This window comes from Phaseolus vulgaris, chromosome 1 (assembly GCF_000499845.2).
Source record: "Phaseolus vulgaris cultivar G19833 chromosome 1, P. vulgaris v2.0, whole genome shotgun sequence".
In the NCBI taxonomy this organism is placed as follows: Eukaryota; Viridiplantae; Streptophyta; class Magnoliopsida; order Fabales; family Fabaceae; genus Phaseolus; species Phaseolus vulgaris.
The window spans coordinates 8,070,902-8,098,873 of NC_023759.2; the positions used below are offsets into that span (position 1 = coordinate 8,070,902).

General features: G+C 28.0%; 2 protein-coding genes across 8 annotated transcripts; one reads left to right on the top strand and one right to left on the bottom strand.

The window, feature by feature from the left end:
• Window positions 1–545: 545 nt before the first annotated feature.
• LOC137815433 (uncharacterized) lies at window positions 546–1,443 on the bottom strand. The gene is made up of 4 exons (XM_068618565.1): window positions 1,310–1,443; window positions 952–1,230; window positions 771–872; window positions 546–692 (listed from the first exon to the last, which is right to left on the bottom strand). Exons 2-4 carry the CDS (start codon window positions 1,144–1,146, stop codon window positions 654–656), a joined length of 336 nt encoding a protein of 111 aa, XP_068474666.1. The 5' UTR covers window positions 1,147–1,230; window positions 1,310–1,443; the 3' UTR covers window positions 546–653.
• Window positions 1,444–11,127: 9,684 nt separating this feature from the next.
• On the top strand, window positions 11,128–27,937 carry LOC137813462 (ACT domain-containing protein ACR3-like). 7 transcript variants are annotated; one of them, XM_068615728.1, is made up of 9 exons: window positions 11,167–11,437; window positions 16,679–16,812; window positions 16,929–17,058; window positions 17,379–17,424; window positions 18,021–18,135; window positions 18,513–18,580; window positions 19,012–19,623; window positions 26,749–26,853; window positions 27,402–27,937. In XM_068615728.1, exons 3-9 carry the CDS (start codon window positions 16,988–16,990, stop codon window positions 27,723–27,725), a joined length of 1,341 nt encoding a protein of 446 aa, XP_068471829.1. In that variant the 5' UTR covers window positions 11,167–11,437; window positions 16,679–16,812; window positions 16,929–16,987; the 3' UTR covers window positions 27,726–27,937. The 7 variants fall into 7 exon arrangements, with proteins under 7 accessions (XP_068471826.1, XP_068471830.1, XP_068471828.1 ...); XM_068615725.1 differs by lacking the exon at window positions 16,679–16,812 and having other exon boundaries at window positions 11,128–11,437; XM_068615729.1 differs by lacking the exon at window positions 16,679–16,812 and having other exon boundaries at window positions 11,143–11,437; window positions 16,950–17,058.
• Window positions 27,938–27,972: the final 35 nt, after the last annotated feature.

Here is a 27,972-nt window from a genome sequence, read left to right on the forward strand (position 1 = left end):
ATGGTATTTTAACCATTTTATAAAAAAAATTCAAACTTGCTTATAGATACTCAAAATTCAATCAAGCTAAATACGAATGAACTTCAAATACGTAGTTTAAGAAAAAGTTGTACTCAAATTAAAAGTAAATCGTATTACACAACGAAAAGTATTAAAAACTAGTTAAAAGAGTCAAATCTATTATATAATTATCATCTCTAATGTTGTCTCCTTTATGATGTCCAACCCAAGTCATTTCAGTGACCAAGGAACCTGGTTAAATAATAAGTATAATAAAAATCATAATAATACTAAAGAATTTGTTTGGGGTTGTGTTAAATTTTCTTTGGTCACTGAAAGGACTTGGTTTTGAATCTCATTCACTGCAAATTTTATTTTATGGTGCCAAAAGTTACATATGAATATAATCCATGAAGCGGGAATTAAATTCCGTATGTAATGTTGATTTTACATACGAATTTTGATCCGTAGGTAATAATCCGTATATAATTCGCGTTTTTCTTGTAGTGTGAACTATTAAACCTTTTGCTCAATACACTAAGACCATAGACATTCCCTTTCTTATTTCCACCTCCAACAACATCAATGTATATTTCATTGTCATCAATAGACGCAACATCAGAGTTTTGCGAAGATTCGCTTTCAAGCATTTGTTATTGTTGGGCTTCTTCTCGGCGTTTCTTATATTTCTCCTGAAAATGAAATCAAATTGATTATTGCGAAGAAAATATATAGTAAAAATTAAATTATAACTTAAATATTAAACATACTGCAAGGTCGCGAGTCTTGTCATTGACCCATTGTCCAGTCTTCAATTTCTTCGTTATCTCTACAACCTCCCAAGCAGTTGGTTGTCGTTCAAGCTCCTTAGTCTACATAAATTTAATAAAAAGATATAATAGATTGTATTTAAATAAAATATAGAAAGAGAAAAAAATATAATAATATTACCATTTTCTCAAAGTGAGCCACAGTAGATATGGAACCACCACAGTAGGCTGAGGCTCCCTTCTCAACAACCCGATTCGCCTTGGCAATAACACTCTTGTTTTGGAATTCTGTAGAACTCCAATGCTGGTCCAAGGTTGCTCGAACAAGTGGTGGAATCCAGGTCCCCTTATCTTGACCATGCCTAACTTTACTCATAGCATTTTTAAAGATACGGGAGGCTTTTGTATCAAAAATGGATCTAATGAGTTGGTCTTGTTCCAGATCCCACCTATACTCTTTCTGCATGAAAAATAAATTAGAAAACAAACATTGTAGAAAAATATAATAACATTTTAAATGTAATCATAACTCAAATTACCTTAAACTCTCCAAACCATCTATCTCTGAGCTCAAGACGAACCTTCTTCCAAGTGGGACTGGGTTCATCATATTTTTGCTTGATGATTCGTGAGATTACATTGGAAGGTCCATTTGCTGGTGAAAATCTGTGTTCAAAACATATTGTCAAAATGATATATGAAAATCCTTTTGACAAAAAATAATCCCCATATTAAAGTAAACTATCATCCCACCATTGGAGTAGGAACATTACACCCCATATAAATAAGTAATCACAAGAGTAATGCTACTAACTTCAAAACACAAAAATATAAATGCGCCTTTGAGTATCAGGTTAGTCTCAACTTAACTAAAGCCAGTTATTTTCTTTCCCATTTTGAGTATTGTTTACTCAATTAACTGATAGATACAACTAAACTAATAAATTGGACTTCAGTTTTCCTTTTTTTATTGAACTCATGCACAAACATAATACACCATCTGTATTTTTGTAAATTCAAGTTGGCCTTAAAGGTGAAGATTTAGGTCCATCAAGTGGAAGCTCTAGACAGTGGAACTCACAATCTGAGTATGGCATGTTGCTATGCCATATCTACAGAGATCACACGAGTGCTTTCAGAAAGGTGGATCAATGATGACAAATATCAAAAACAGTTTTCTGAAACACATAATTGCCTATGTCCTGAACACAGACTTTTTTTTCTTAGTAGGTTGCTCCAAAACTTGTCTTTTAGATAATTTTACCAGCATTTTATTTATCACCAAGAATTAAAATGCAATAATTATTTTTAAAAGGTCTCTGCTCAAACACCAAAAAATTTACAAAACTAACCAGTTAAACCCAAATCAATCACATGTCTGAAAACACTAAAAAGAATCCCCTATCCTCCAAACGTAAAAATTATTCAGTTGCAAACACTAACATAATAACTTCGTTAGTAGAACTAGTGCAAAACACTATGTTCAACTCACATTGGAACCCCATCAAACATAAACCCTTGTGTGATTGCAATGCTCAGAGACCTTCAAACAACATTACAAAAGAAACAAGAAAAACTAATGCCTACAACGATAACTTGTTTGATCGTTTAGCAATAAACCATCTTTCGCAAGCCTAGACATAAGGATTGAGGTTATAATTAATGCAAGCAATCAAATACCTCCGTTCACACCTCCTCTCGCACCTCCATTCACCTCCGTTTGCACCTTTGTTCGCCTCCGCTCACACCTCCGTTCGCCTCTGTTCGTACCTTCGTTCACACCACGACCACCACCCGCAACTTCCTCCTCCTCCGACCACCGCCTGCAACTTCCTCCGCACCTTTATTCACACCATGACCAATAATTCTGTTTTGGGTATTTGGTGCCCTAAAAGCTACCTGCAGCTTCCAAATAACTCTGAAGCTTAAAAAAAACAAATCTCAATGTTTTATTTAATTACATTATTTATTATTGCCAAAGAATAAATAAGTATGCATGTTGTATTAAAATTGTCACGTTCTTTTTTACTAAAGCCACCTCTTTATAAATAATATTAAAATATTTAGCATTTATGTAAAATTAAAAAATAAATATTAAATAAGTATTTAAATATCCATGATAGTAAATGTGAATATTTTAATCAATTAATTATTTTTCATACTAATACATTTGATGATTTCTAATTGGGAGATACTTACTTCTGTTAATAATTTTTAATTAAAAAAATTAAAAACAATTAATAAAACTGTTATTAATAAAAAAAAATAATTAAAAAAATTAATAATTTAAAAAATATTTACAATTTAATTCTGAAAATTTATTTATTTTTATAAAATTAAATTTATTTTAAAGAGATGATTTTATTTAAATTTAATTATGTAGTGTAATTTACTTATTTTTAAAGGATTAATTTTATTAATAATAATATTTTGTTATGTAATTTTATTTAGAATTTTTATTTGAGCTAATATTTAAAAAAAAATATTTAATAAATTTTATTTAAATTTAAGAAATTACAAATATAACTGACACATATTTTTTAAATAGAAAAAGAAATCAATAATACTACTAATTATTTTTTAAATGGATGACTACTCATTAATATTCAAAGTGTGATCCTTGTATAGTTTTTTAAAATAAAAATGAATTATTATTATTATTATTATTATTATTAGTAGTAGTAGTAAAATAAACAATTATAATTAGCGATAAAAAAAATTTGGTGGCTAAAAAATAAACGCATTTGGTGGCTGATTCAGTGGTAAAAATAAAAAATTATATTTAGTGGCCGAAACAAAATCGGTGGTTAAAACATAAATAAATTTGGTGGCTGATTCGGTGACAAAAATAAACATTTATATTTAACGACCAAAAGAAAATCGGTGGCTAAAAAGTAAACATATTCAGTGGCTAATTTGGTGGCAGAAAAAAAACAATAAAATTTAGCGACCGAAATAAAATCGGTGGCTAAAAAATAAACATATTCGGTCGCTAATTCGATTGCAGATATATTTTTTCCAATTTATTCGAAACAGCCACCACTTTAGCGACCAATGGTTTTGTCACTCTCATTTTCGATCACGGATTCGGTCGCAAAACTAACTAACATGATTAATAATTCAGTCTGTCGCTATTTCGGTCGCAGATTTGACACTACAGGTATTTGGTGGCTATTTCAGTTGCAAATTGTGACCACTAATTTTCGGTCGCTAAATTCAGTGACTAAATTCTTATTTTCTTGTAGTGAAGAAAGTTTTATGTGAAGAAAGTTTTATGTGACACTTTTGTTTTTATATTAAAAGTACATATATTTAATTTAATTACGGTTTGTTTATCAGTTATATATTTTTAAATATTAAAACTTCTATATTTGATTATTAGATACAGAATATTCACTAATTTTAGTTATAATAGATTAAAAAGATATACTAAAACAAATTAAAATTATCCATGGCTATCCATACATCTAATCCGTAGGTAAATATATTTTAGATTCTAAAGTTGGTTGTTAAAATCTTGATAGTGAATTAGATACCAATTATGAAACTAATTTATATATTTTATTAATAATAAAAATTATTTTAGATACCAATAATTTTTTTAGTCTATAAAATAGTATTTAACTTAATCAATATAGTGATTAATTATTTTTTGTCTCTAAAATTACTTTTTATTTAATGATTTCTTGTAATAAAAAATTATAATAATAATAATAATACTAATAATATTAATATTATCATTATTATTATTATTTTTAATAATAATATTATAAATATTATTATTATATTTAATACTAATACTAATACAATTATTAATATTATTATTAATATTATTAATTTTAGGTTTTAGAGAGTTGTTTTGTATTTCTAGGCATGGGTCATGTTTTGTTGTTTACTTTTTCTTTTTAATGAATTGTTTTATGTGATAACAAATAATTATTGAAATTTAGAAGGTCAACATGTCAAATTTTATAGTAATGTTTAACATAAATTTACTAAAAAATATTATTTATTAATAATAATATCAATAAATATTAATATTTTTCATTAATATTAATAATATCAATATTATTATTATGTTGATATTACTATTATTATTATTAATATTATTATTATTATTATTATTTTATATTAGTATTATTATTAATAATATTAATAATAATTATAAGTATAATCATAATAAAAATAATATTAATTCATAATTAATACGATAATAACGTTTGTGTAGTATAGTGTTTAGATGTTTCTTAGTCATGCAAGGAACCTAGATTTCAATCATCTCTCATGTAAGTTTGTTAACGACATTAATAAAAGTAATAATCCATAATAAATGTGAACATTAATAATATCAATAAAAAAGTAACAAATAGTAAATAATGGTAATAAAAAATAACATATTAATATGAGTAAATAACATGAGTGTAATAATGGTAATAAAAAATAAATAATAATAATAATAATAATAATGATAATGTTAATACTATGAGTGTTCACTTACAGATGAGTATCACTCGGAAACATGAAATTATATTACTTATGCCGTGATTGAGTTAAGATTTTGGGTTATAGGTCATTTCTGATTGTCTACGTATTTTTGTATTTGTTTACAATTTTTTCTGTAAATAAATTCAATTTGTTTTGTAGTGATAGAAAATCAAGTAACTGACTTGATGCAAAAAAGGTTGGGTTCAAAAGAGTTTTTTATACAAATCACAACAATCGGCAAATGATTAAGAACACATCAAGCACTTTACAAAAAGTCAATTATCTCAGTATACAAAGTCGGATCCCATCAAACCTCGAGAAAACATCAACAGAAGAAGAACAAGCTATAAACCAGAATACCATAAGTTCTTCCTTCTGGTCTTTCCATAAGAGAAAAGTTATGTAAATAAATTGGACTCCCTTTGGAGGTCCAAAATAGAAAAATAGGCTAGAGTAGGTTCACACAGCATAAAAAGGAATGTACTTAGTAAAATGAGCTTGTACCAAACCCACTTTTTCAAGACATGACATCTAGATTTAAGAAGATTTCCCTACCTTCTAGAAGAACTAGCCAAAGGGGCGGTTTTGACTTAGTCAAACCCCTAGGATTGCTCCTCTCCTTATTACCATCCTACCCTTGCCCAACTTGCCCATCAAGGTACCCATTCTTATAAATAGGGTTCCTTGTCTCATGTAATGACACATTGAAATTTAAAGTAAAGAAACTCTACTTGAGTGAATTTGTGAGTCTGAGTACTCCTTTTATACGGGTCTTATCTTGGGTGGGTAATATCCCAAGTGGCAGCTCTAGATCTTATCTTGGGTAAGTAATATCTCAAGTGACGGCTCTTGTACCACTCATCTTGGAGTTCATCTACTCCAAGGGGCATGACATCTTCCATTCTCCCTAAGCTTTCTTATTCCTTCATCTTTTCTATTTTATTTTGTCTTTTGCACCACTCTTACCTTTCATCTTCATTCTCTTATCTTTTTTTATTTTATGTTCATCTATTGTCATCTTCATCTTTGTTCATGTTAGTTTCTGCACCTTCATTTGTGTTTTTCTCTTTGTCCTTCTAAAGTGAACCTTCACACTTACTTAACCACTTGGTTAAGTTTGCATCCAGTGGAAATCTTCTTAGGGTTCTCACCATAATTGCTAAATCAAAAATCATAAACAAAGAGCAACCAATAAAATGTGCAATCCTAAAATCAACTCACATCAGTTTTAGACCTTGTATTGTTCATGTGTTGTTGGTGCTCGAGAAAGATGAGTCTTGGAGAGTGTGAACTGATTGAAGAGCCATTAATAACATCACTCATTAATACATAAAAATATATTTTACATCGGTTATAGGTGATTTTTTACATCGATTTCATTACCAATGTAGATACCAATGATGTAGAAAATGGTATATATTTTACATTGGTTGAAAAAATTATGTAAAATATACAAAAATTACATCTCCTAACTAATATAAAAGAGAGTTTTCAAGAGTCAAATAAAGGAAAAAGCAAGGGACTTATACATTAGTTCTCCCCTAGAACCGATGTAATAGTCCATTCTAGTGTTATTTGTGTTTGTAAAGGGCACACATTACATCAGATCTCCCCTAGAACCAATGTAATATCTCATTCTTATGTTACTTTTGTGTGTTAGTAAAGGGAACATATTACATCGATTGTGACTAGAACCGATATAATATGTGTCATTTTACTTGGGTTAATGTAACAATCGCTATAATATGTTATATTTTTTAATAATTTTGTCAATTTTATTATTTTTCCAACCTGTAATTATAAATTGTAATTGTAAACAGACATACCAAATTGTTAGGAAAGTAATATTATATATTTATCCAAACTTAGGAATGATAAAACTTGTGCAAATCAAAACTTAGAAAAATAAACTCAAGTATAACATAATCAAAAACGAAACTAGCAATATGAAAGACAATGTTTATCTACCACACAATTCTAAATCATAACATGTTTTGATTTCTAATGTGCATAAAATATTTTTTTCTATTCATGACAAATTTCTTCTATTGTGTCTATGTCCACTCGTTGTCTCCAAAAAACTGAAATACGAAATAAATATTATTCTTGACATATATGAAACCTCTAATAATTTTATTTTTCAAATATTTAAAATGTTTTAATATTTGCTTCCAAGAATCAATAATACTAATATGGAATATGGTCCACATCTAATGCATGATATAGTTGTACATTCAAAACTTCCTTGTTTCTTATTGCACTCTATTATATGAAATTCAACGAATTTATTTTATTCAAAAACTAAAAAGCAAAAATTTAATAGTTTTAATGAAGAACTAAATACACCTTAGGATAAACCCAACTTAGATTATGTAATGATGTAATGGATCTATCGTGCAAGACATTGCATACATTAATTGCACTAAAAATAAAGGTCATTATTTATTCACAATACATTATATAAACTACAATAACATTATTTTTTAATTAAAAAATACCCCTATACTACAACCTTCATATTTGCACTTGACTTTCTATGCAATGAACAAAACCACACAAGAGTATTGTCCATGTGACAAATAAGCATTATTTGCCAATGAGACCTAAAATAACCAATTGATTAGTCATGTTCTTTGAATTATGTAACATCTAAATGTAGCCAATTTTACTTACCCATTAATAAAATAAGCCATGTAAATTTTCTTTCAGGATTCATGAGTTCATCATTGAATGTAAGTCTGATATTCCATTTTTTTATTCTTTGAATTTTTGTATATATTGCAACTCAAGGAAACCATAAATATCAACATTCCCCATTTTGATAATTAATTGATTTATATACCTTCATTGTTAATATAAATACCAGTGACAATATTTGATCTCATGAAACATTAGTTATTAAATAACACGTAAAGATTTAAAGCGTACTTACATCATCCATAGTTGAATGACTATAATATTCAACCTATGATTACCCTAGATGATTTCAAAGACATTATTCATGTTTATGTAAAATGGTATATTACGATTATCAATACCAAGCATTATGGCATCCAAACGAATGACATAAGATGCCTGAAACAAGTCATGTGAAATCCTAACCAACTCCTAAATTAATAACGACGATTCAAGCTATCATTGAACTATAAAACTTATAAGGACATAGTTATTAATACGATGAATCTAAAATCATTTTTAAAAACCTTTTTTTAAACATTGTTAAAAGTATTGTCACTACTAGAAGATCATTAATTAAAAACCAATTTTAGAGACAAAAAATAATTAATTACTATTTTGACTAAATTAGATACTATTTTAAAGACTAAAAATTATTGGTACCTAAAGTAGTTTCTATTATTGATAAATAATTTTTAAATTACTATCTAATTATAACTATCAAGATTTTAACTACCAATTATTTAGATTATAAAGTTGGTAGCTAAAACCTCAATAGCTAATTAGATACCAATTTATAAATTATTTATCAATAATAAAAACTAATTTAGATATCAATAATTTTTTAGTCTTTAAAATAGTATCTAATTTAGTCAATATATAAATTAATTATTTTTTTTATCTAAAATTAATTTTTATTTAATAATTTTTTTTGGTGTATATAAGAAAGAAATCCAAAAGGAACTCGAATCTTTTACGCAATCGTTCGAGAATTGAGACAGTTAAATTTTCCTAAAATAGTTTCATTAGCACCAATAATTTTATATAAAATAGCATATATGATTAAATTAATCAATTTTTTTCCCAAAGATATGTTACAAGAAAAGGATAATATGGAACTTCAAGTTATTAATTATATTCTTTTTGGAAATGGAAAATCAATTCGAAGAATTTCTAATACAAGTATTTAATTAGTTCGGACTTGTTTAGTCTTAAATTGGGATCAAGACAAAAAGGTTTCTTCTATCGAAAAAGGACATGTTTTTTTTGTTGAACTAAGTATAAATGGTTTGGTTAGATATTTTTTAAAAATTCCCTTAGTGAAATCCCATATTTTATTAAGAGTGATGGTAGTCATTTGGTTAAATGGATTAAGCTTGTTGTGATAACTATTTCTATTTGGATGATATGACGTATGAGGAATTATGCTAGATTTTAAGATAAGATTGAGATTTCTAGAGCTATTTTGATAATTAAAGTTTTAACTTGTCTAATGAGAAATTCGTCTAAAGCTTCAATGAAGAATGATATGTTAGATTTCAACGTGATTAAGTTTTTTGGAATTAATACTCGTAGTGGTAAAATTCTTCGTTCTCTTCCTGTTAGATGGGAGTTTCCTTCACCAGGTTGGGTTAAAATTAACACTAATGGGACTGCTAGGGAGTATCCTGATCTTGCTACTTGTGGAGGTATTTTCGTGGGAGTATGGGGGAGTTTATTGGTGCTTTCTTTGTGTTTCTTGAAGTTCAGACTACTATAGTTGCCGAGTTTTATGGACTTATACATGCTATGGAGGAAGCTCAAAAGGCGGGGCTTACTAATGTCATGCTTGAATGTGATTTTGCCTAGGTTTGTGTTGCGTTTACTGTTAGGACTAATGTTCCGTGGATCCTTCGTCATCAATGGAATATTTGTCTTAATTATTGTGGGAAAATCAGGTTTAGGGTTACTCATATTTTTCGTGAAGGAAATGCATGTCCTGATAAGTTGGCTAATTTAGGATTTATTCATAGAGAATCTTTTCATCGGTATAATAGGCTTCTATCTAGTCTACTCTTAGAATTATTTATGAATAACTGTAGTCTACCTATGTATCGTTTTTGTTAACATATGAGTTTTGGTCTAGTCCCCCATATTTTTGTATTTTTTTTAATAATACCTTTTTCATGTGATATTAAATGATTGTTGTTGCTTGAGGTGTCAGTCTAACCGAGATGTCAAGTTGCATAGTGATGTCTAACATGAAAGCTTTTATAAAAAAAAATGACATTAAACAATTTAGGAAATGGATTTATTTAGAATTTTGAATAAAAAAGTCCCATATTTCATATATAAGAAAAATGAATGATCCGTCTGGTTCAAGATTTATCTTAGATAATGAGTCGGACTAGACCAACATCAATCCATTTTTTTCTATGAATTCGAGGAAAAAAGTTCAACAATCACTTAGTAAGAGTCATGGAAGCTGAAAGCATCTGAGTAGGAAACCCACCCCAAGATGAGTGCTCTCCTATTCCGATTTCCCCAGAACCTCCAGTAGCACAACCGAGGCAATGATGGATTCTCTGCCCTAATAAAGATGGAGCGAAAGAAGTTTTGAGAATTTAAGAGAAGGTTACGACCGTTTTTAAATAAAGAAATCATATCTATAAAAATAGAGTTAAATTTTGTGATTAAATTTGACTATAAAAAATTCAATGATTAAATTTATTCTATAAGAAAATATTAAAAGTGTATTTTGATAAAAGAAATATTTAAAAGTGTTATTTGACTAAATTCTTACAACGATTTTCAACAAATCGTGACCCTTCCTCTCTCCACACACACACACACACATATATATATATATATATATATATATATATATATATATATATATATATTTAAAGAATTGAATAGAATCATAAATTTTATTTATTTAATGAAATTAATTAACTTACATGAATTATTAACAAATTAAATCAAATAACTTATATTTATTGATGAGAACTTCACCAAAATTAATTAGTTAGATTCTATATATATTGTATTTTTTTCTAACTTTTTTTATCTGATTGTTGTTATTTATGTATCAGTCTAAATTAAATTATCAAGTTGCGTAATAATGTTTAAGATAAAAAAATTTATATAAAAAAATTATCTTTGTACTTTTCCAGCCAGCACAATAAAATAATAAATATCAACCTCATATATGGCATGGGTACTATTAATATTGGTAAGAAAAACAAAATTTGAGTTTCAAAATTAATTATATAAGGGGTTCCTCTGCTTCTCGCTACGCCATCTCCTAGTTCCCAAATCAAATCCATTCGCTTTGCTCATACTGCTATTTGTTAATCCAACTCAAACTCCAAGGTGTCTCCTCTGATTTCACTCTTTCTATACACAGATATCTCAGAATCAGCATCACTCTGCGTTGCGCTGTGAAGGATGTGAGAAATTTAGAGCGATTTCAGTTTGTGTTCGTATTGGAATCTTTGCACGCACTTCGTTCTTCGAGAAAAGAGGTATGTACTTTGCTCTGTAACTTCTTTGTGAATGTTGAATTCAGCTGCTGCGTTCTCTCATGCCGATTTTCCGACCTTAATCATCATCTTGCTCATCAATTCAAATCAAACATTTTTTTTTTCTCATATCAAGGAACAGCTCACTCAAACCATTAAAACTCGCTTAGAAAATGCTACACAGTGTTCCGTTTATGCGGCTTCAAGATCTTTGAATTTGTCTGATACAGGCTTCTGCCTCAACAATAAAGGTTAACGAAACGTCAAATCAAAATGACTATCAATTTCAGTTAGATTGATACAAATTAGTTCTTAAATTATGGACCAAATTTGATTCAATTTGTTTTAGAATTTTAAGTTTTTTTTCATGATATCACTTCAGATATGTTTATTTTGGAAGTGAAATAAAAACTTTGATTGCCATAAAAATATCACTCATTTGAATGGAGTATATTACTATAAGTCTTAATTTTTTAATTACAATATACACTAACCTAGATAATTTATGAAACTAATATTTAAATATCATTACTTAATTCTATTTTAATCACCGTAATGATAGGTAACACTAGCTTATCTTTTTTATACAGAATTAGAAGGTTTGTATATGATGGTTAATATATATATATATATATATATATAAATAAATGTATGTATATATATATAAATAAATGTATATGTATATATATATATATATATATATATAAATAAATGTATATGTATATATATATATATAAATGTATATGTATATATATAAATTGTGGGATATAACGTAATAAACTTATTAGTACTTAATTTTTTTAGTGTCTCAAAATTTTAACATATTACTTTTGTATATTCTGTACTAACATGTATTTTTTTTTTAAATTTAGATGAGTCAAATCGAAATTGAGCTTTTTTTCAGTAGTAAAAAATGAAGTGAACTATAGTTGGTTATATTGTTACAAACTTGTGGTAGAAGTGGTGGAGTTGTTTTACTTTGACTTTTGTTATTATGAAAAAATATATAGATATGAAAATATAAGATCTAGTTTTGTTTGAGAGTATATTTTTTGAATTTTTATTTGTTTTCAACAGAATATTTTATTGAAATTTAAAATGTAATATAATGATTAAAGTAAATGGTATGATTACATGAAAAAATAGTAATATAAAATAATATTCAGCGTGATAAGAGATGTGACAGAAGGGAATCCTAAGAGAGAGATGGCAAAGAAGATATAGCAGGATAACAGTGTAGTGTAACAATAAAAAAGAAAAAGAAAAAATAAATAAAATAAAAGATGAAAGAAGAAACTAACAGTATTTCCTCTTACTCACTTTTTTTTTCTCTTCTTCCCTCTCTTTATGAAAAAAAAAAAAAAAAATTCTCTTATTAAAGTTGTATTTCATTTATTCTCTTATACAAAGTGGGATGTTGACAATAAAGTATGTGGCAGACAAATTATTTGGCATCACCAACTATGTTGGTTGAAAAATTGTCTTGCATTTATGTAGGTGTCTTTTGAGTGAGTATTCGTGATTTTTGTAAGCATTTAAGGGCATCTATCTATATATATATATGTATAATAATATCACTAGTATTTTTCAAAATATAATTTTTAAAATATAAAGATTAAAAAAAAATTAAATTTGAAACAGTATTTGTAAGCTAAAAATAAATAATTTCAAACAGATATTTATTTAAAAAGTCATCTTATACACCAATAATCATGGTGTACATGTACATCACCCACTCCATGTTACAGTATTTTTGGGTAAGTAAGTTTACCATAAACATTTTTTAAAATAAAATTGAATATTTAATTTGGATACTTCTGATAATGGTATTATTTTTATACATATAGGACTTAACCAGCAAATACGCTAATCTTGAAAGAGATGATTTTTTTTTTCAGCTTTAAATAGCTTTTATACATATAAACCTGGATTTTTTTTTTCTGTTTAGAAAAACTGGTAATTATAATTTGGTTGGAAAAAAATGTGGAATATTATTAAAATGGCTACTCTATATATGTATTACAGAAAAGATTTTAGACACTATAATATGCTGAATCTAACTTTTTAAGCATTGTTTGGATTGGATTATGCAAAATGAAAAAAGAAAAAAGAAAAGAAAAAGATAACAGAAAATAAGATTATTTGAAATAAAAAAGAAAGTGAAAAGGAAATATGTTTATTTAATATTCATATTCATATTTTTATTTTATTTTAGTTATTGTTTTAATTATTTATTGTATTATAATAAAAACATAAATATTAATAAAATATAAATGACATAATATTCTTTTTACCATGTGAAAACATAATTTTTTAACCTAATCGATTGTATTATATAGATATTAATGAAATTTACAATGTAATTAATTGTATCCTAAATAGATTATGTTTTACAACTTATCATAACTTTTTTATGTTCCCTATTTTTTTTTTTTTTGTTTCTTTTCATTTTTCCTTCCAACTTTTCGTGTCATGAAATAAACAAGGCCTTTTATCTCATAGTTTTATAAACATGCAATTTTATTCCTGTAAAAATTTAATTAAAAGTTTGTTTCTTAAGTTTTTAAAATTAAACACTTTTAGTATATTACTGGTATAGTATTTCTAATCATAAATGTTGATGCCCACATTAATAATAATAATATTATCATTTACTCATTCACATATAATATTGATAATAAACTTTGACATTTTTTTTTCACTAAAGACAAGTAATTTTTTTAAGAAATTAGATTATATGTTATTGTTTTGTTAAGAATTAGGTGATATATTAATGTGAGATTAAAATTACTTAGTTTAAAAAATTTCAAAAATTAAATATGCTAGTAAATTTCTACATGGATCAAAATTGTACATTTATAACATTAGAGAGATCAAAAGTATATTTAAGCTTAAAAGAAAATAGTATAATTAATAACTTATTTTATATATAATTAGAGATATTTTAATTAATTTCAAATGGCAAGTCATGAGAATGCCTTCCTATTCCTTGCTCCATCGATAAGCTACCATATAGAAAAAAATATTTATTTATGTTACATACAAATACCAGTTGGTATAATTTTTTTGTCATTACATCCATACACAAGTCATGTGAATATTTTAAAAAGTTAAGTGACTTATTTAAATAATTATATATGTATTTTTGTTCCTTATTTAAAATGCACAAATTCAAATATTTTGTCTAAATCAAATTGTTTAGACATGTATCCAAACACGTGATACATATTATGGCTGCATGATTTAAGTTTATTTCTCCAACCTTGTATAAAAATATAAACTTTGTAGTGTGTATATTTTTTAAGAATAATATATGGATAATCCTATTTAAATATACAATCAAATGTAACTTTATTTAAATCATCAATTTATATTATTAATATAGTTGTTAAGTAATCATATATATGGGTTGTTACTATATTATTACTCTTCATGAACTCATTTGTTTTTCACATAAAAAACAGATGGTAATACTATTATTGTCGCTGGCCAATAAAATTTTGCATGAAGTGAGAATGAAACATAGTTTTCCTGCTACATAAACTACCCCACAATTTATGAGTGCAATATATTTAATCTCCATATAAACTATTTGTGTGTGCTACTAACCACTATGTGTAATGATTATGAAAGAATATTTTTAAGAAACTTGCAGAAGAGCGCGTTAGTTTAGGTGACCAAATTGAACGGTGGTAACTGAAGATCTTTCTTTATTATGGAATAATTGTGGAGGATAAGGTAAGGGCAATTGGGCACGGATGTGTACCTTTTGTGATGGTAAATTCACAAATAAAGTGAAACAAAACACCTATTTAGCGAAGCTGGAATCAGATATTTATGTCACATTCAAGTCACTTTGGTCGGACTTCTAAGATTCCATTCATCTGTTTGCTGCTGTTACGAGTTACAAATTCGTGGTGAAGCTTAATTGTCATTCTTTTGGGTATGATATGCATTCGCTTGTAAAGCCTAACAATGTCTCTTCACCACGTGGATTCTTGTTGTTGCTTGATGGCGTGTTTGGAACTTTGTTCAAGTGGATTGGACAAATAAATTACATTAATATATATAGCACCAGAATGAACATGCTATCTACTGAAGTTTGTGAGGGCTCTCCTTTTTTAGGCAATAGACTCAGGATTTGATTATTGTGAACGAACTAACCGTGGTTTGGAAGGATCTATTTTATCTCTTACTTGAATATGTTGGAGATATATCGACTAGAAATAAAAATGTTTGGATAAAAAGTTATGAATCAGTTTTATAAGATTGAGTTAGATTTAAAAGTTAACTTCTCAACATGGTATCAGAGATCATATAGAGTTAGTAAAGGTTTGTTTGTCTCACCAAACCGATCATCTATTTCATTATATAGTCTCACACGAGATAAATCTCGACATAAAGAGTGTGTTAGAGATCTTCCATCAACTAAAAATAAAAATATTCATGGTATATTATTAATGTAAAACTCATCTTATAACTTTGTTTTATAAGATTGAGTTAAACTTAAAATTCACTTCTTAATTAAACATATAATTGTTTTACTCTACGTACTAGATAAATAAATTTATGTACGGATTAGTTATCTCCTACAAACTTCTAAAACCAGTACAAAATTATAGTTTGTGCTAATCTTACACTACTCAAATACAATTACCTCAGTTAGAAGATTAGATGACTTGTAAACCTAGAAAAATTGAACTGCCAAAACTTATATAAAGTATGTGTCAATCCCGCCATATATTTATATGAACAGCTCTCAACCAGACGCACCATCTTGCTTTCTGTAATAATTGTGAATTTTGTTACTCTATTTGTAAAGCAAATTGCTTTATTATGCGTTCACGAAAGAAAGGAAAAGGTTATAGCATTTTATATTTCCACTATGGCATTAATATACTCGCTGGATTCTTCCACGTACCCATCTAGGTTTTGCACCGAAAATGTCTCCTTTTACTGATGCCATGATTCTCCTGTCATCCTCTTTATTCTTGTTTCTGTCTCTTTCTCTCTGCATTTGATAATCTATTGGAAAAGGAACGTTCGGTGCTTAACTTGTTATTATTCGTAAAGTCATGTTCAAAGGTCAGGAAATGAAGCACGAGGATTCTTTACACATGCTTGGGAGAATGTGCGCCTAAAGCATTGCATTAAGTAGTGCTCTATCAACCCCCATTGATGACATCATAGTTTTAAAATATGATTTTGATTGTGTGATGATGTTCAAATTTTTGAATATTGCAGGTATAAATATGGCATGTGTGGATATGCACTACACTTCATAGAACTATTGTGCACCATATATAACATATAGCATTCATCTAACTGATGATGGGATCTGTCTTAGGAACTGCACAACTCATTTGATTCCTTTTGCTGTATGGTCTCATTAGTTACCTGTGATCCGTTTTGCACTGCAGAGTTATATTATATTGTGTAATGCAAGTAGGAATCTGCACAAGAAAGTAACGGTTCTGTTTCTCCCTTTGACTAGACTTTTTCACTTTGATAAAAGGAAAAGAAGGAAAGTTGTTGACTGGGGAAGTTGATTAAATGGCAAAAGTTTGTTGGCCATATTTTGATCCCGAGTATGAGAACTTCAGCAACAGAATCAACCCTCCAAGGTTAACTGTTTTATCTTCCCTTGAATTACATCTTTGCTTTTCTTTTCTTTTTCTTAGCAATTGCTGCAAAATTGTGTAGATTCTCTCATCATTTATGTATAGCTTAATTGGTTTAATGTAGTCTCAAAGGTAAAAGGAAAAGAGCAGCACAACAAAAATGTTAAAAGCTTGAGTAATTCATAACTTAATTAGTCTTTGTAATCAATTTAATCCCCACTAGAGTCCAAGGTTAGCTCCCTGTGAAATTGGGGTTTGTGGCGGGAATTTCTAATACCAGGAAGAAGTGACTCTTTGATGGTAACTTTGTTTCCACTTCGCAGGGTCTCTGTGGACAATGATAGTTGCCATGATTGTACACTGATCAAGGTATAATTTCTCAAAATGACTAATTATGATAATGATATGGCCTCGTTGTGTTCTGAGTCATGATTTGGCAGCTGAGCATCTTGGGAAAAATACCTAGATCATGTCGATTTAAAGTTACTTTAACCCTAGAGCTTTGTTTTTCTCACACTACGTTGAATTTAACTTTATTCTTATTCTTATATGCCAAACGAGACTGTATTGCACCTCAGTCAATTCTCTGACTTATGTAAAAAACTTTCGCCAAATTTCATTTGACTAGAAAATAATTCAAACAAACTCTACCCGCAAGTGACCACTTTCTTCATTGTCTTTGATTAGGAACATGCTAGCAGTTTGTTCCTTGTTCTAATTTGAATAAATGAACAGAAAAGATAAGTTGAAAACTGAATTGAAAAGCGCATTGAACAGACAGAATTTCTGTTAAAACCCCATTAAGTCGACTGCTAAAAGATTAAGTTAAGGAAACCATTTGGCTTCCCCCAAGTGGCTATCATCATCATATCATATTTTTTCCATAGTTTTTGGATGAATCATTAATTTAGAGATAAGTTGATGCAATATCTAATGGATTTTTTTTTTTCGAAAATAAAATGCAGTTTGATAGTATTAACAAACCTGGAATTCTGCTGGAAGTTGTGCAAATCTTGACAGACCTTGACTTCATAATTACCAAAGCTTACATATCTTCTGATGGTGGATGGTTTATGGATGGTATGTTCGTGATTGAAAACTTGAATCGGTAATGCATTGACTACACAAATTTGTCCTGTCCTTGATTGTTGTTAGCCTGATTAAAAAGCTGGTTACTTTTGAGAACACTGGTTATCAAGATGCTCTTCATTACTTTCAGTTATCTCTTGACCATGTATGTCCATGAAGTATTTATTTTTTTATGCCTATTTGAGCCAAAAAGAGGGATAATCCTATTTTGGTAGATTAGATACTTGTATGGCAAACAACACATTTTAGTTCTTATGGACATATTTGCTTAAGGTTGTCTTGTAAATAAAGATGAATTCATAGCTAAAACCACTCCCAATTAACACAAACATTTAACAAGTGACTTGTTTACCAAATGGAATAAACAGTATTTCATGTCACCGATCAGCAAGGAAAGAAGATAACAGACAGCAAAACAATAGACTTCATTGAAAAGGTACTCATCTTTCTTCTGATATATTCTTTTAGTAAAATATAATGTGATATATTGATGTAATAAATTGAAATAGCATAATAATTGAGTTACTGAAATGGAGCATTTAAGCTTTATCTGTCTTTAGAAAAGGAAGCACACATGATTTGTTGTTTTAAGAAAAACATCAGTAGTAGTATAAACAAAATACTTGGTTCACACCATATTCAGAACCAGATATGATCTGTACCCTTTCTCATTTTTTAGTCTCCAATGCACCTCTCTAACTTGAGAGAAATTCTGAACTCACCTAGGAACTTCCACAGTCTAGGAAATACACTAGTGATGTTACTATAAAAAACACGTTCACACTAGTAGCTAGATACCCTTCATTTACATATGTCATGTAACAGACATCAAATAGTGAGTAATATTTGTGAACATTATTACAACAGGCTTTAGGACCAAAGGGCCAGAGCACAGAAGGAGTAAGGAGTTGGCAAGGCAAAAGGGTTGGAGTTCATTCAATTGGTGATCATACAGCCATTGAGCTCATTGGAAGGGACCGGCCTGGTCTCTTGTCTGAGATATCAGCAGTCCTTGCCAGCCTCCAATTCAATGTGATTGCTGCTGAAGTTTGGACTCATAACAGGAGAATAGCTTGTGTGCTTTATGTGAATGATGCTACAAACGAAGCCATGGATGAATCAAAAAGATTGTCTATTATGGAGGAGCAGCTGAACCACATCCTACGCGGGTGTGAGGATGACGAGAAAGTGGCTAGGACCAGTTTTTCAATGGGTTTCACCCACATGGATCGGAGGCTCCACCAAATGCTATTTGCTGACAGGGACTATGAAAGTGCTGGAGTAACAACAACTGATTGTGCTCCTTCTTTTAGGCCAAAAATCAGAATAGAACGTATTGTGGAAAAAGGGTACTCAGTGGTTAGTGTGAGATGCAAAGATCGGGCAAAATTGATGTTTGACATTGTTTGCACTCTCACCGACATGCAGTATGTGGTTTTCCATGCTACAATCTCATCGGAAGGCCAATATGCATCCCAGGTACATATCATTTATCAATAATAATCCATTCTTTACTTCCATTACAGTCATTATTTGGTTCGCTCAATTGATTGTAACCCAACTTTTGAGTATGCAAATAACCGTGAATCGTTTTTTTTTTTTCAATCAACGGTGAATCAAATTTTATTATAAATAATAGAAAAATGATATATTTAAAATCTTGTTCCAGTATAAGTATAAAACCCTCTTTCTTTGTCTTAAATTTTAACTTTTGTATGATATAACAAAAATACATTTTTTTTTATATCATCAATTAGAGGTTGTATACTGGAACAGGTTGTCAATGTATCATTCCTCTAAACAATAATATACAGAATCAAATATAATATTAATTAAAAATAAGTGATATAAAAAAATATTAAAAGTATCATATATAAAAATGAAGTCAAAATGTTCAATTCATACAATTAAATGTAAAATATTATTTCCTATATTTAAATTTTCATCCTAATCTTATAAGTTCCCTCATCATCTCTCAATATCAATCTCACTTAGATTATCTTATTCCTCTAACATAACATTCTTTTTGGAGTTCATCATCATCCTTTTTTTCTACCTTTCCAATCATTTCTTCAATTTCATAGGTTTTTCCTTTTTATCGACATTAGTACTTAAATTACCTATTAAAGAAACAACAAACTTTATAAGTACTATAATATTTATGATTAATTTGCACAAGTTTTATAGTTTAAACAAATACTCCTCTTTCTTTTCTTGTTTGAAACTTCCTCTTCAAGAGAAAAAGTTCATGTATATTCATTTATGAAACATCGTTTGGTAAAGGTAATTTTTTCAATAATCCACTCATCATCTAATTCAATATCAATTAAACATATAGGATCATAAGTATCCCCTTTCTCTCTCTAACCTTTTGTCTCATCTTAAGTTGAAGATTATTTTTAACAAAGAGGAAAACATATAATCTTTTTGTTGTTCTAAAACTACATTGCTAGATTTTGCAACTCTTTACCCTCTCCACCATAACTTCCCCCCAAGGAGCTATAATTTCAAATAAAAAGCTAACATAAGTAAATGTAATCTTGATTGTTATGTTTTTTTATGAAACCATGAAAATTAATTAGATGCTCACCAAGTTGTTTTTTTTTTATTTATTATTACCATTCTTCTTCCAACAAATTATTGGCTTTTTTGAATTTATCAAGTTCTTGATCAAGTGAAAATCTAATCCTTCCATCTAGGATTATTTTTTCAATGATCTTATATAAACAGTATAAAATCTGCATTGAAGTTTTTGTCACAAAGAAATGTGAAAAGAAAAAAAAGGTATTAAAATAAAAATCATTATTAATTTGCAATAATGATTAATGTATAGTATAAAAAATAGTTACTTACTTATGACTAAGATAGTAAGAAACAAAATGAAGAAGTCAATGTAATTGTAAATTTCAACGAGTATTAGTTATTGTCCACACCTTTTTGTAGCTAGAGTCTTGATTCTTAAAACTTGTATGATGCAATTCTTCTTGAGTGTTGGATGAAATTGATGAAATGCAACGAAAGTCTTGTACATTTTGTTGAGGAAGCATTGAATGGCTATGGAGGTATATGGGTTTAGGAGTGAGTTTACAAGGTGCAAGGGTTAAGGAAAAGGTTATGTCAACTTTCTTGAGTTTCTAAGAATACAAGAAGCATAATAGAGAGAGATTTGGATAAAATGTGCTGAGAGTTTCAAAAACACAATTTCATATATTAATCAATCTGAAAATTAAGAGAGAGGAGTCTCTTATTTATAGCCTAAGGAGACTCCTAAAATGACTAATAGAGTTCTAAACTACTCTTCATTCCTAGCATGACATGTGGCAATCCTATATACAAGAAGTCATCTATTCATAGCTTGCCACATGTCTTTGAATGATTGGAAGTCATGGAGAAGGTGTTAGCTTACTGCTTAACGAGCTTGAAGAGTTATTTCCCATACAAAGAAAAGATGCCCCAAATATATGTCTTGTTTGGAGAGAATTATATTCCTATTCTAAAGTTGACTCAGAAATACAAGTCAGAAAATACTATTCTACTATTTACAAAATTTATACAAGACTAAGGCAAATATTATCTTTTGTATTCTTCTAAGTTGATCCCCTGCTCTTAGTTGAAAAGAATGGTGGCTTTAGTATGAATGGTCCTCCATCATTGTAGCTATTAAATTTGTGCTTTCGCTCTATCCAAAACTTCATAGATTATAGCGTGGTAGGTTTTGAGTCACCATCTACAAGTCTTAATACTTTCACAAGTGGAGTCACACACTTCAAACAATATTGGATGGATTTCCAAAATCTATCATCACATAAAACAATGTTCACTAATTGTTTACCTTCAGGTGTAATCATTACTGGTTGTCCATTCTTGTGAAACAAATATAGTTTGAAGAGCATTTTTTGTTGTTGTGCTATACATTTTAAGGTGAGAAAAGCAAGTGCAAATCTTATGATTGTTGATCAAGATAATTCTTTTCCTTTAAAATACTTTTTATACAAGTTTAAGACTCATGTGTGCCTATAAATGAAAGTTATGACTTTTTTTGACATTTGTAATGGTCTTATAAAATACTAGGAGCTAATCAATATCTTCAAGAATTAAATCAAGGCAATGAGTTGCATAAGGAGGCAAAAATAATTTTGTTTTCTTCTCTAACATTTTTTCTTGCTCCCACAAAATTAGAAGTATCATTTGTCACAACTTGCACAACATTATCCTCCCCAATTTCTTTTACCACATAATCTAATATTTCAAACATTTTTTTGACATCCTTGATCACATTACTAGCAATATATAGGTTTTAAGAAAATTGTTCCACTTGGATATTTAACAAAAAAAAAAATGTTGGTAAAAGACCTCCCTTTTCCATCTATTCAACCATCACACATCAAAGTACAATCCCATTTCTCCCATTCAACCTTATATTTATCAAAATTAGGTTGGATATTGTCAACTGCCATTTTCAAATAAGATACCATAACTTCATGATTACTAGGAGACTTTAAATTTTTTTACATATTCAACAACATATTTTAACATTTGGAAAAATAAGGAACTTTTTATCAAATTAAATGGTAAAGCATTGTCATATGTGCATCTGCAAATGTCTAGAATCACCAACTCTCTATCCTTAAACAATTTATTCATAGTTTTTTGCTTTATAGCTCATTGCTTCCCCTTCTAGGAAAATGATTCAAATGTTCCTTTTTCATTATTATCTTGGATATCCACTTCTTCAAAATATCATGATTTGCTTCTTTGATTTTGTTTTTCATTGTCTTCTATCAACTTTAAAAACATGTCTTTAATATGATTCTAACCAATGTACGTGCAATGAAATCTTCCTTTGTTCTAGCAAGATGATATTCATTCTTGAAACATCACCCGAACAAGTATGTGAATAATACTTGCACTAGATTGTCTATTAGGGAGAACACTCTCACAATGATTCAATATAATATGTATTTCTTTCTTTCATTGTTTGACTCATGACCTCCACCAACAAATTCAAACAACAACTATTTTTTTTCTAAAAATAAAATAAGTAGAATCCTTAAAAACTCAATTTTACAGGAAAAAGAAAGAAAACAAAAAATATAATAACAAATACAAAAACAATTATAGATAAAAAAAATAGTTTTATATAAACAAATACTTAACCAATTTTAGATAAAATAAAATAAAACGTATACTTAAACAATTTTATATAAAAATAAACAGATATTTAAATAAATTATATTAAAAATAAAAAAATACAAGAACACTTATATATTTTAAAATGTAATTTTTCAAAGAAAAGGTAAAGAAATTATTAAACAATAATTAATTTTGCACACTATAATAAGAAAAAAAGTTTTAACGAAAGTTATTTAGCAGAGGTTAATATAACCCTAAGAATTGATTTAATTAATGGAGGTTTTTTTAACCTTCGTTAAGTTCAAAGGTTATTCTAAAACCTCAGCAAAATAACAAAAGGTTTTTTTAACCTTCGTTAAATTACGAAGGTTTATTTTAAAACCTAAGAAAAATAACAGAGATTTTTTTAACCTTTGTTAAATTCCAAAGGTTTATTATAAAATATCAGCAAATTAAAGGAGGTTTTTTTTAACCTTCGTTAAATTCTAAAGGTTTATTCTAAAACCTCAGTAAAATAACGAATGTTTTTTTAACTTTAAGTAAGTTCCAATGGTTTAATCTTCAACCTTAGCAAATTAATGGAAGTTTAGGGTTTAACCTTTGTTAAGTTTCAAAGGTTTATTCTAAAATCTTAAAAAAATAACGGAGGTTTTTTTAACATTTGTTAAATTTCAAAGATTTATTATAGAACCTCAATAAAACACTCTAGATTTTTCAAATTTCAATAAATAAATATAATTAAATATATTTATAAATAAATAATTGAAAATTATATAGCTTTAATATATATTTTATAACTAAATTCTCTAAAATTTTGAAAGCGTAACTTTATACTAAAAATAAGTTTTCTAAGGTTTCAAAAATTTATTTTAAAAACTCAGCAAAATAACTTGGATAATAAGTATTTCAACAACTAATCTTGGATAATAAGTATTTCAAAAGTATTTTGCATATTTCTTATGAATGATGGTAGTTGGATTATATAATTCCTAGTTTTTTTTGTTACGAGCTCATACTTTAAAAAACTTGACTTATTTTGTTTTACCTTTTGATGTACGTATATTTTATGTGCAATTTTAGTTTTAGTTATTATTATTAATATTTAATTTTCATAATTTTGAAATATTTTAAATTGAGATTTTTATTTTAAAATGCATTTAATAATTAATTCACTGTGAAAGTGAGATGTAATAAATTTAATTTCTCCTCACAAATTTGTTCTTGCAATCTTTAGTCAGGAACACATATGACTTTGAAACTCATATCTGATAGATAATGCAATTATTTATGATATATAAAGCAGTGATAAACACTAGTTGTTGCCGAGCTAGGTAACAGTAGCTTGTTACCCAAGTTGGGACAGTAAGTTGATGGAAGAAGTAATATTGGAGTAAGAAGAAGATAGTGTCTTATTTAATGTTTCTTCTCCTTAGATAAAATAGACATAAGTGTGGCTGAATTGTGATTCTTGGCTAAATTGTGGTTACCGGCCATTGAGCCTGTGCCCAGAGAGCAGTGTGTCTACGTTGGAAGATAGAAGTCAGGAGGATCTTTAGAGATGATGGAAAATGGGGTTAAAGGTTATTTCAAATGACAAGTCATTTTACGAAAATTTTGAAACTCATGGTATTTTACGGGTGTTTTTAAACCCATGGTAGAGGTTTGAAACCTATGGAATTTTACTGAGGTTCTTAAACCCATGATATTTAACAAGGATTCTGAAAGACTTTTCTCGAGATTTAAAAAAACTTCAGGGAACATATTTCCCAAAGATGGTTTAGCGGAGGAAAGCAACCCTGAGTAAATGACTTAATAGATGTTTTAACCCTGAATAATGTAAAAATAAAGTCTCGTTAAAACCATTTTTTCTTGTAGTGACATTTGCATAAAAACACAAAATAAAAGATAAAATAAAAAAAAATAAAACGATACAAAGTTAAAATAAAGAAAAAAGTTGTCAACAAGAATGAGTTGTTGTTGTAATAAAAATAAGTGAAAGTTTCATATTATTAAAATAATCTATAATAATAAATAAAGATTTTTTTTTTACATTTTCTAATTTTATCCTTTATGATATTAAAATATAACAAATTTAACCATTATTTATTTAAATTGAAAATTTAAAATTTAAAAAAATTTGAGTTTAAAGGAAAACAAAATTCAATTTCTTACAATTTTATCCTTTAAATAACTACTTTTTTTTAAAAAAATTTCAAATAATTCTTGCCAATAAAAACAATCTATACAATAAAATAATTATATACAACAAAATTAAAAAAATATTTATTTTTATAATAATTTTAAGAAAAATATTTTTATAATTTAATAAAATATTTTTATTTCAATAGTTATTATAATAATAGTAAAAAAAAATCAAAAGAAAAAAAGTGTCATAACATCTTTTAAAAAAATAAATTATTTATTTATCTGTAACAATAAGATTGTGAACATATTTCGTGTTCCAATTTTATCCTTATAATATTAAAATATCATAAATTTTGACAGTTATTTATTTAAAAATGAAAATTTAAATTTTAAAAAATTTAGAGAAATTTGAATTTAAAAAAGAAAAAAAAAATTCTTACAATTTTATCCTCTAAATAATTACTTTTTGAAATTAAAAATAATTCTTCACAATAAAATATCATATACACAATACAAACATTACACACAATTAAATTTAAAAATGATTTATTTTTATAATTACTTTCAATAAAATATTTTTATAATTTAATAATATGTTTTTATTTCAATGGTTATTATAATAATAGTAGTTTTTTATTAAAGGAAAAAAGTGTACAATATTTAGATTACTCATCTTTTAATAAAAAATAATTTATTTATTTATTTAATAAATTCAATAATTTATTTTTATTTCAATATAATTAAATATTTACTCTTTTTAAAAAATAACAACTACATATATATAATAATTAACCTTTTAATATATATATATATATATATATACACACTTTATTCTTTAAAGAAATAATATATCTCTTACTTCTACCTAATTTTTTACAATTTCATTTTTTAAATGACTACTTTTTTAAATTCAAATAACTACTCAAAATAAAATTAATTTTAAGTTTACGATAATATATCTAATTGTTATATATATATATATATATATATATATATATATATATATTTTATGATAATTTTATACAATCACGATGTCATATATTTTTTTATTCATATAGATCATGTTTTTCATGATAGGTGTATTGTTTGTAAATTTATTTTATTGGATGATGCTCCACATTAACAAATAGATAAAAGTAAACTATCTAATTTAAATAATATAAATAGGTAACATACATATATATATATATATATATATATATATATATATATATATATATATATATATATATATATAACTCTCTATATACAAAAGAATTCATTATTAGATGTAGAAAGAGGAAGTTGAAAAATGTGGACTAAAAAGTGTTTGATATGCATTGGTAGGAGTACTTTATCCGGCACATTGATGGATGCACGCTTGACACTGAAGGAGAGAAAGAAAGGGTCATCAAATGCATCGAAGCTGCTATTCAAAGAAGAGTTAGCGAGGTAATGTGCAGTTCACATTTCATTGATGCATGTTTCTCTGGTTCTCAACTCAGTAAGTTCTGCATGAAACTTGATGGTTTATGTTATGTTTTAACTAGTGAGTTTAATTTTCTCTTGACCCGTTTTCTTCTGAAGTCACCCATCTACTATATTCTTTTCTGCTCATCAGAAACTCTTCTGAGTTTAACCCAATGAATGCATTTTGCACCTGCAGCTATCTACTTGTATTGTTGCGAATGCTACGGCAGATATATGGGGCTAAGTTCCACTCAGTGATGGTCTTTTGTCTTCAATAGAGCATTTAGAGCTTAAGAACCTATATAATCTCCACGTAATATCATCTCATCCACATCCCTCCCTATCACCTAAAAACTACAAGTCAAAAACACTAAGGCAAAATTTGTTGTTTGGTTTTATCATATGCAAATTGAGTTAATGTGACAAATGCACTATATCCTATTTGACATTTTCTGCATACAATACAAAGTAATTATCATGATCATAGTGTTGTTAGCTAGCATTGATCCTGTGTATGATGGTGGACACAGGGTGTGAGCCTTGAACTGTGTGCAAAGGACAGAGTGGGGTTGCTGTCAGAAGTGACAAGGATTCTGCGAGAGAATGGCTTAACAGTTAGTAGGGCAGGTGTGTCAACCATAGGGGAGAAAGGGCTGAACGTGTTCTACGTGAGAGATGCCTCTGGGAACGCAGTGGACATGAAGATCATCGAAGCATTGCGCAAGGAAATTGGACAGACATTGATGGTGAATGTGAAGAGGGTACCAGGCAGTGCCAAAGCACCAGCTCAAACCCGAGGATGGGCTAGAACAAGCTTCTTCTTCGGGAACTTGTTTGAAAGGTTCATGACTTGAATACTCAGACTTCAAAAATCATGCATTCATTCTACTTGTCTGGTTTTAAAGGACACATTGAAATGTGTACATTTAAGAATAAAAACAAAGTTGTTAAGTGTCTCACTTAGGTAGGGCTTCAACTTGGTGCCTTTTGTTTTAAACCAATGCTTATAAGGTGTAACTTATATTCTCTCAATGTTATCCTATTTTTGAGTGATCTACTTTCTTTATCATAACTTTTTTTTTGACTCAAAGCAACAAGGGC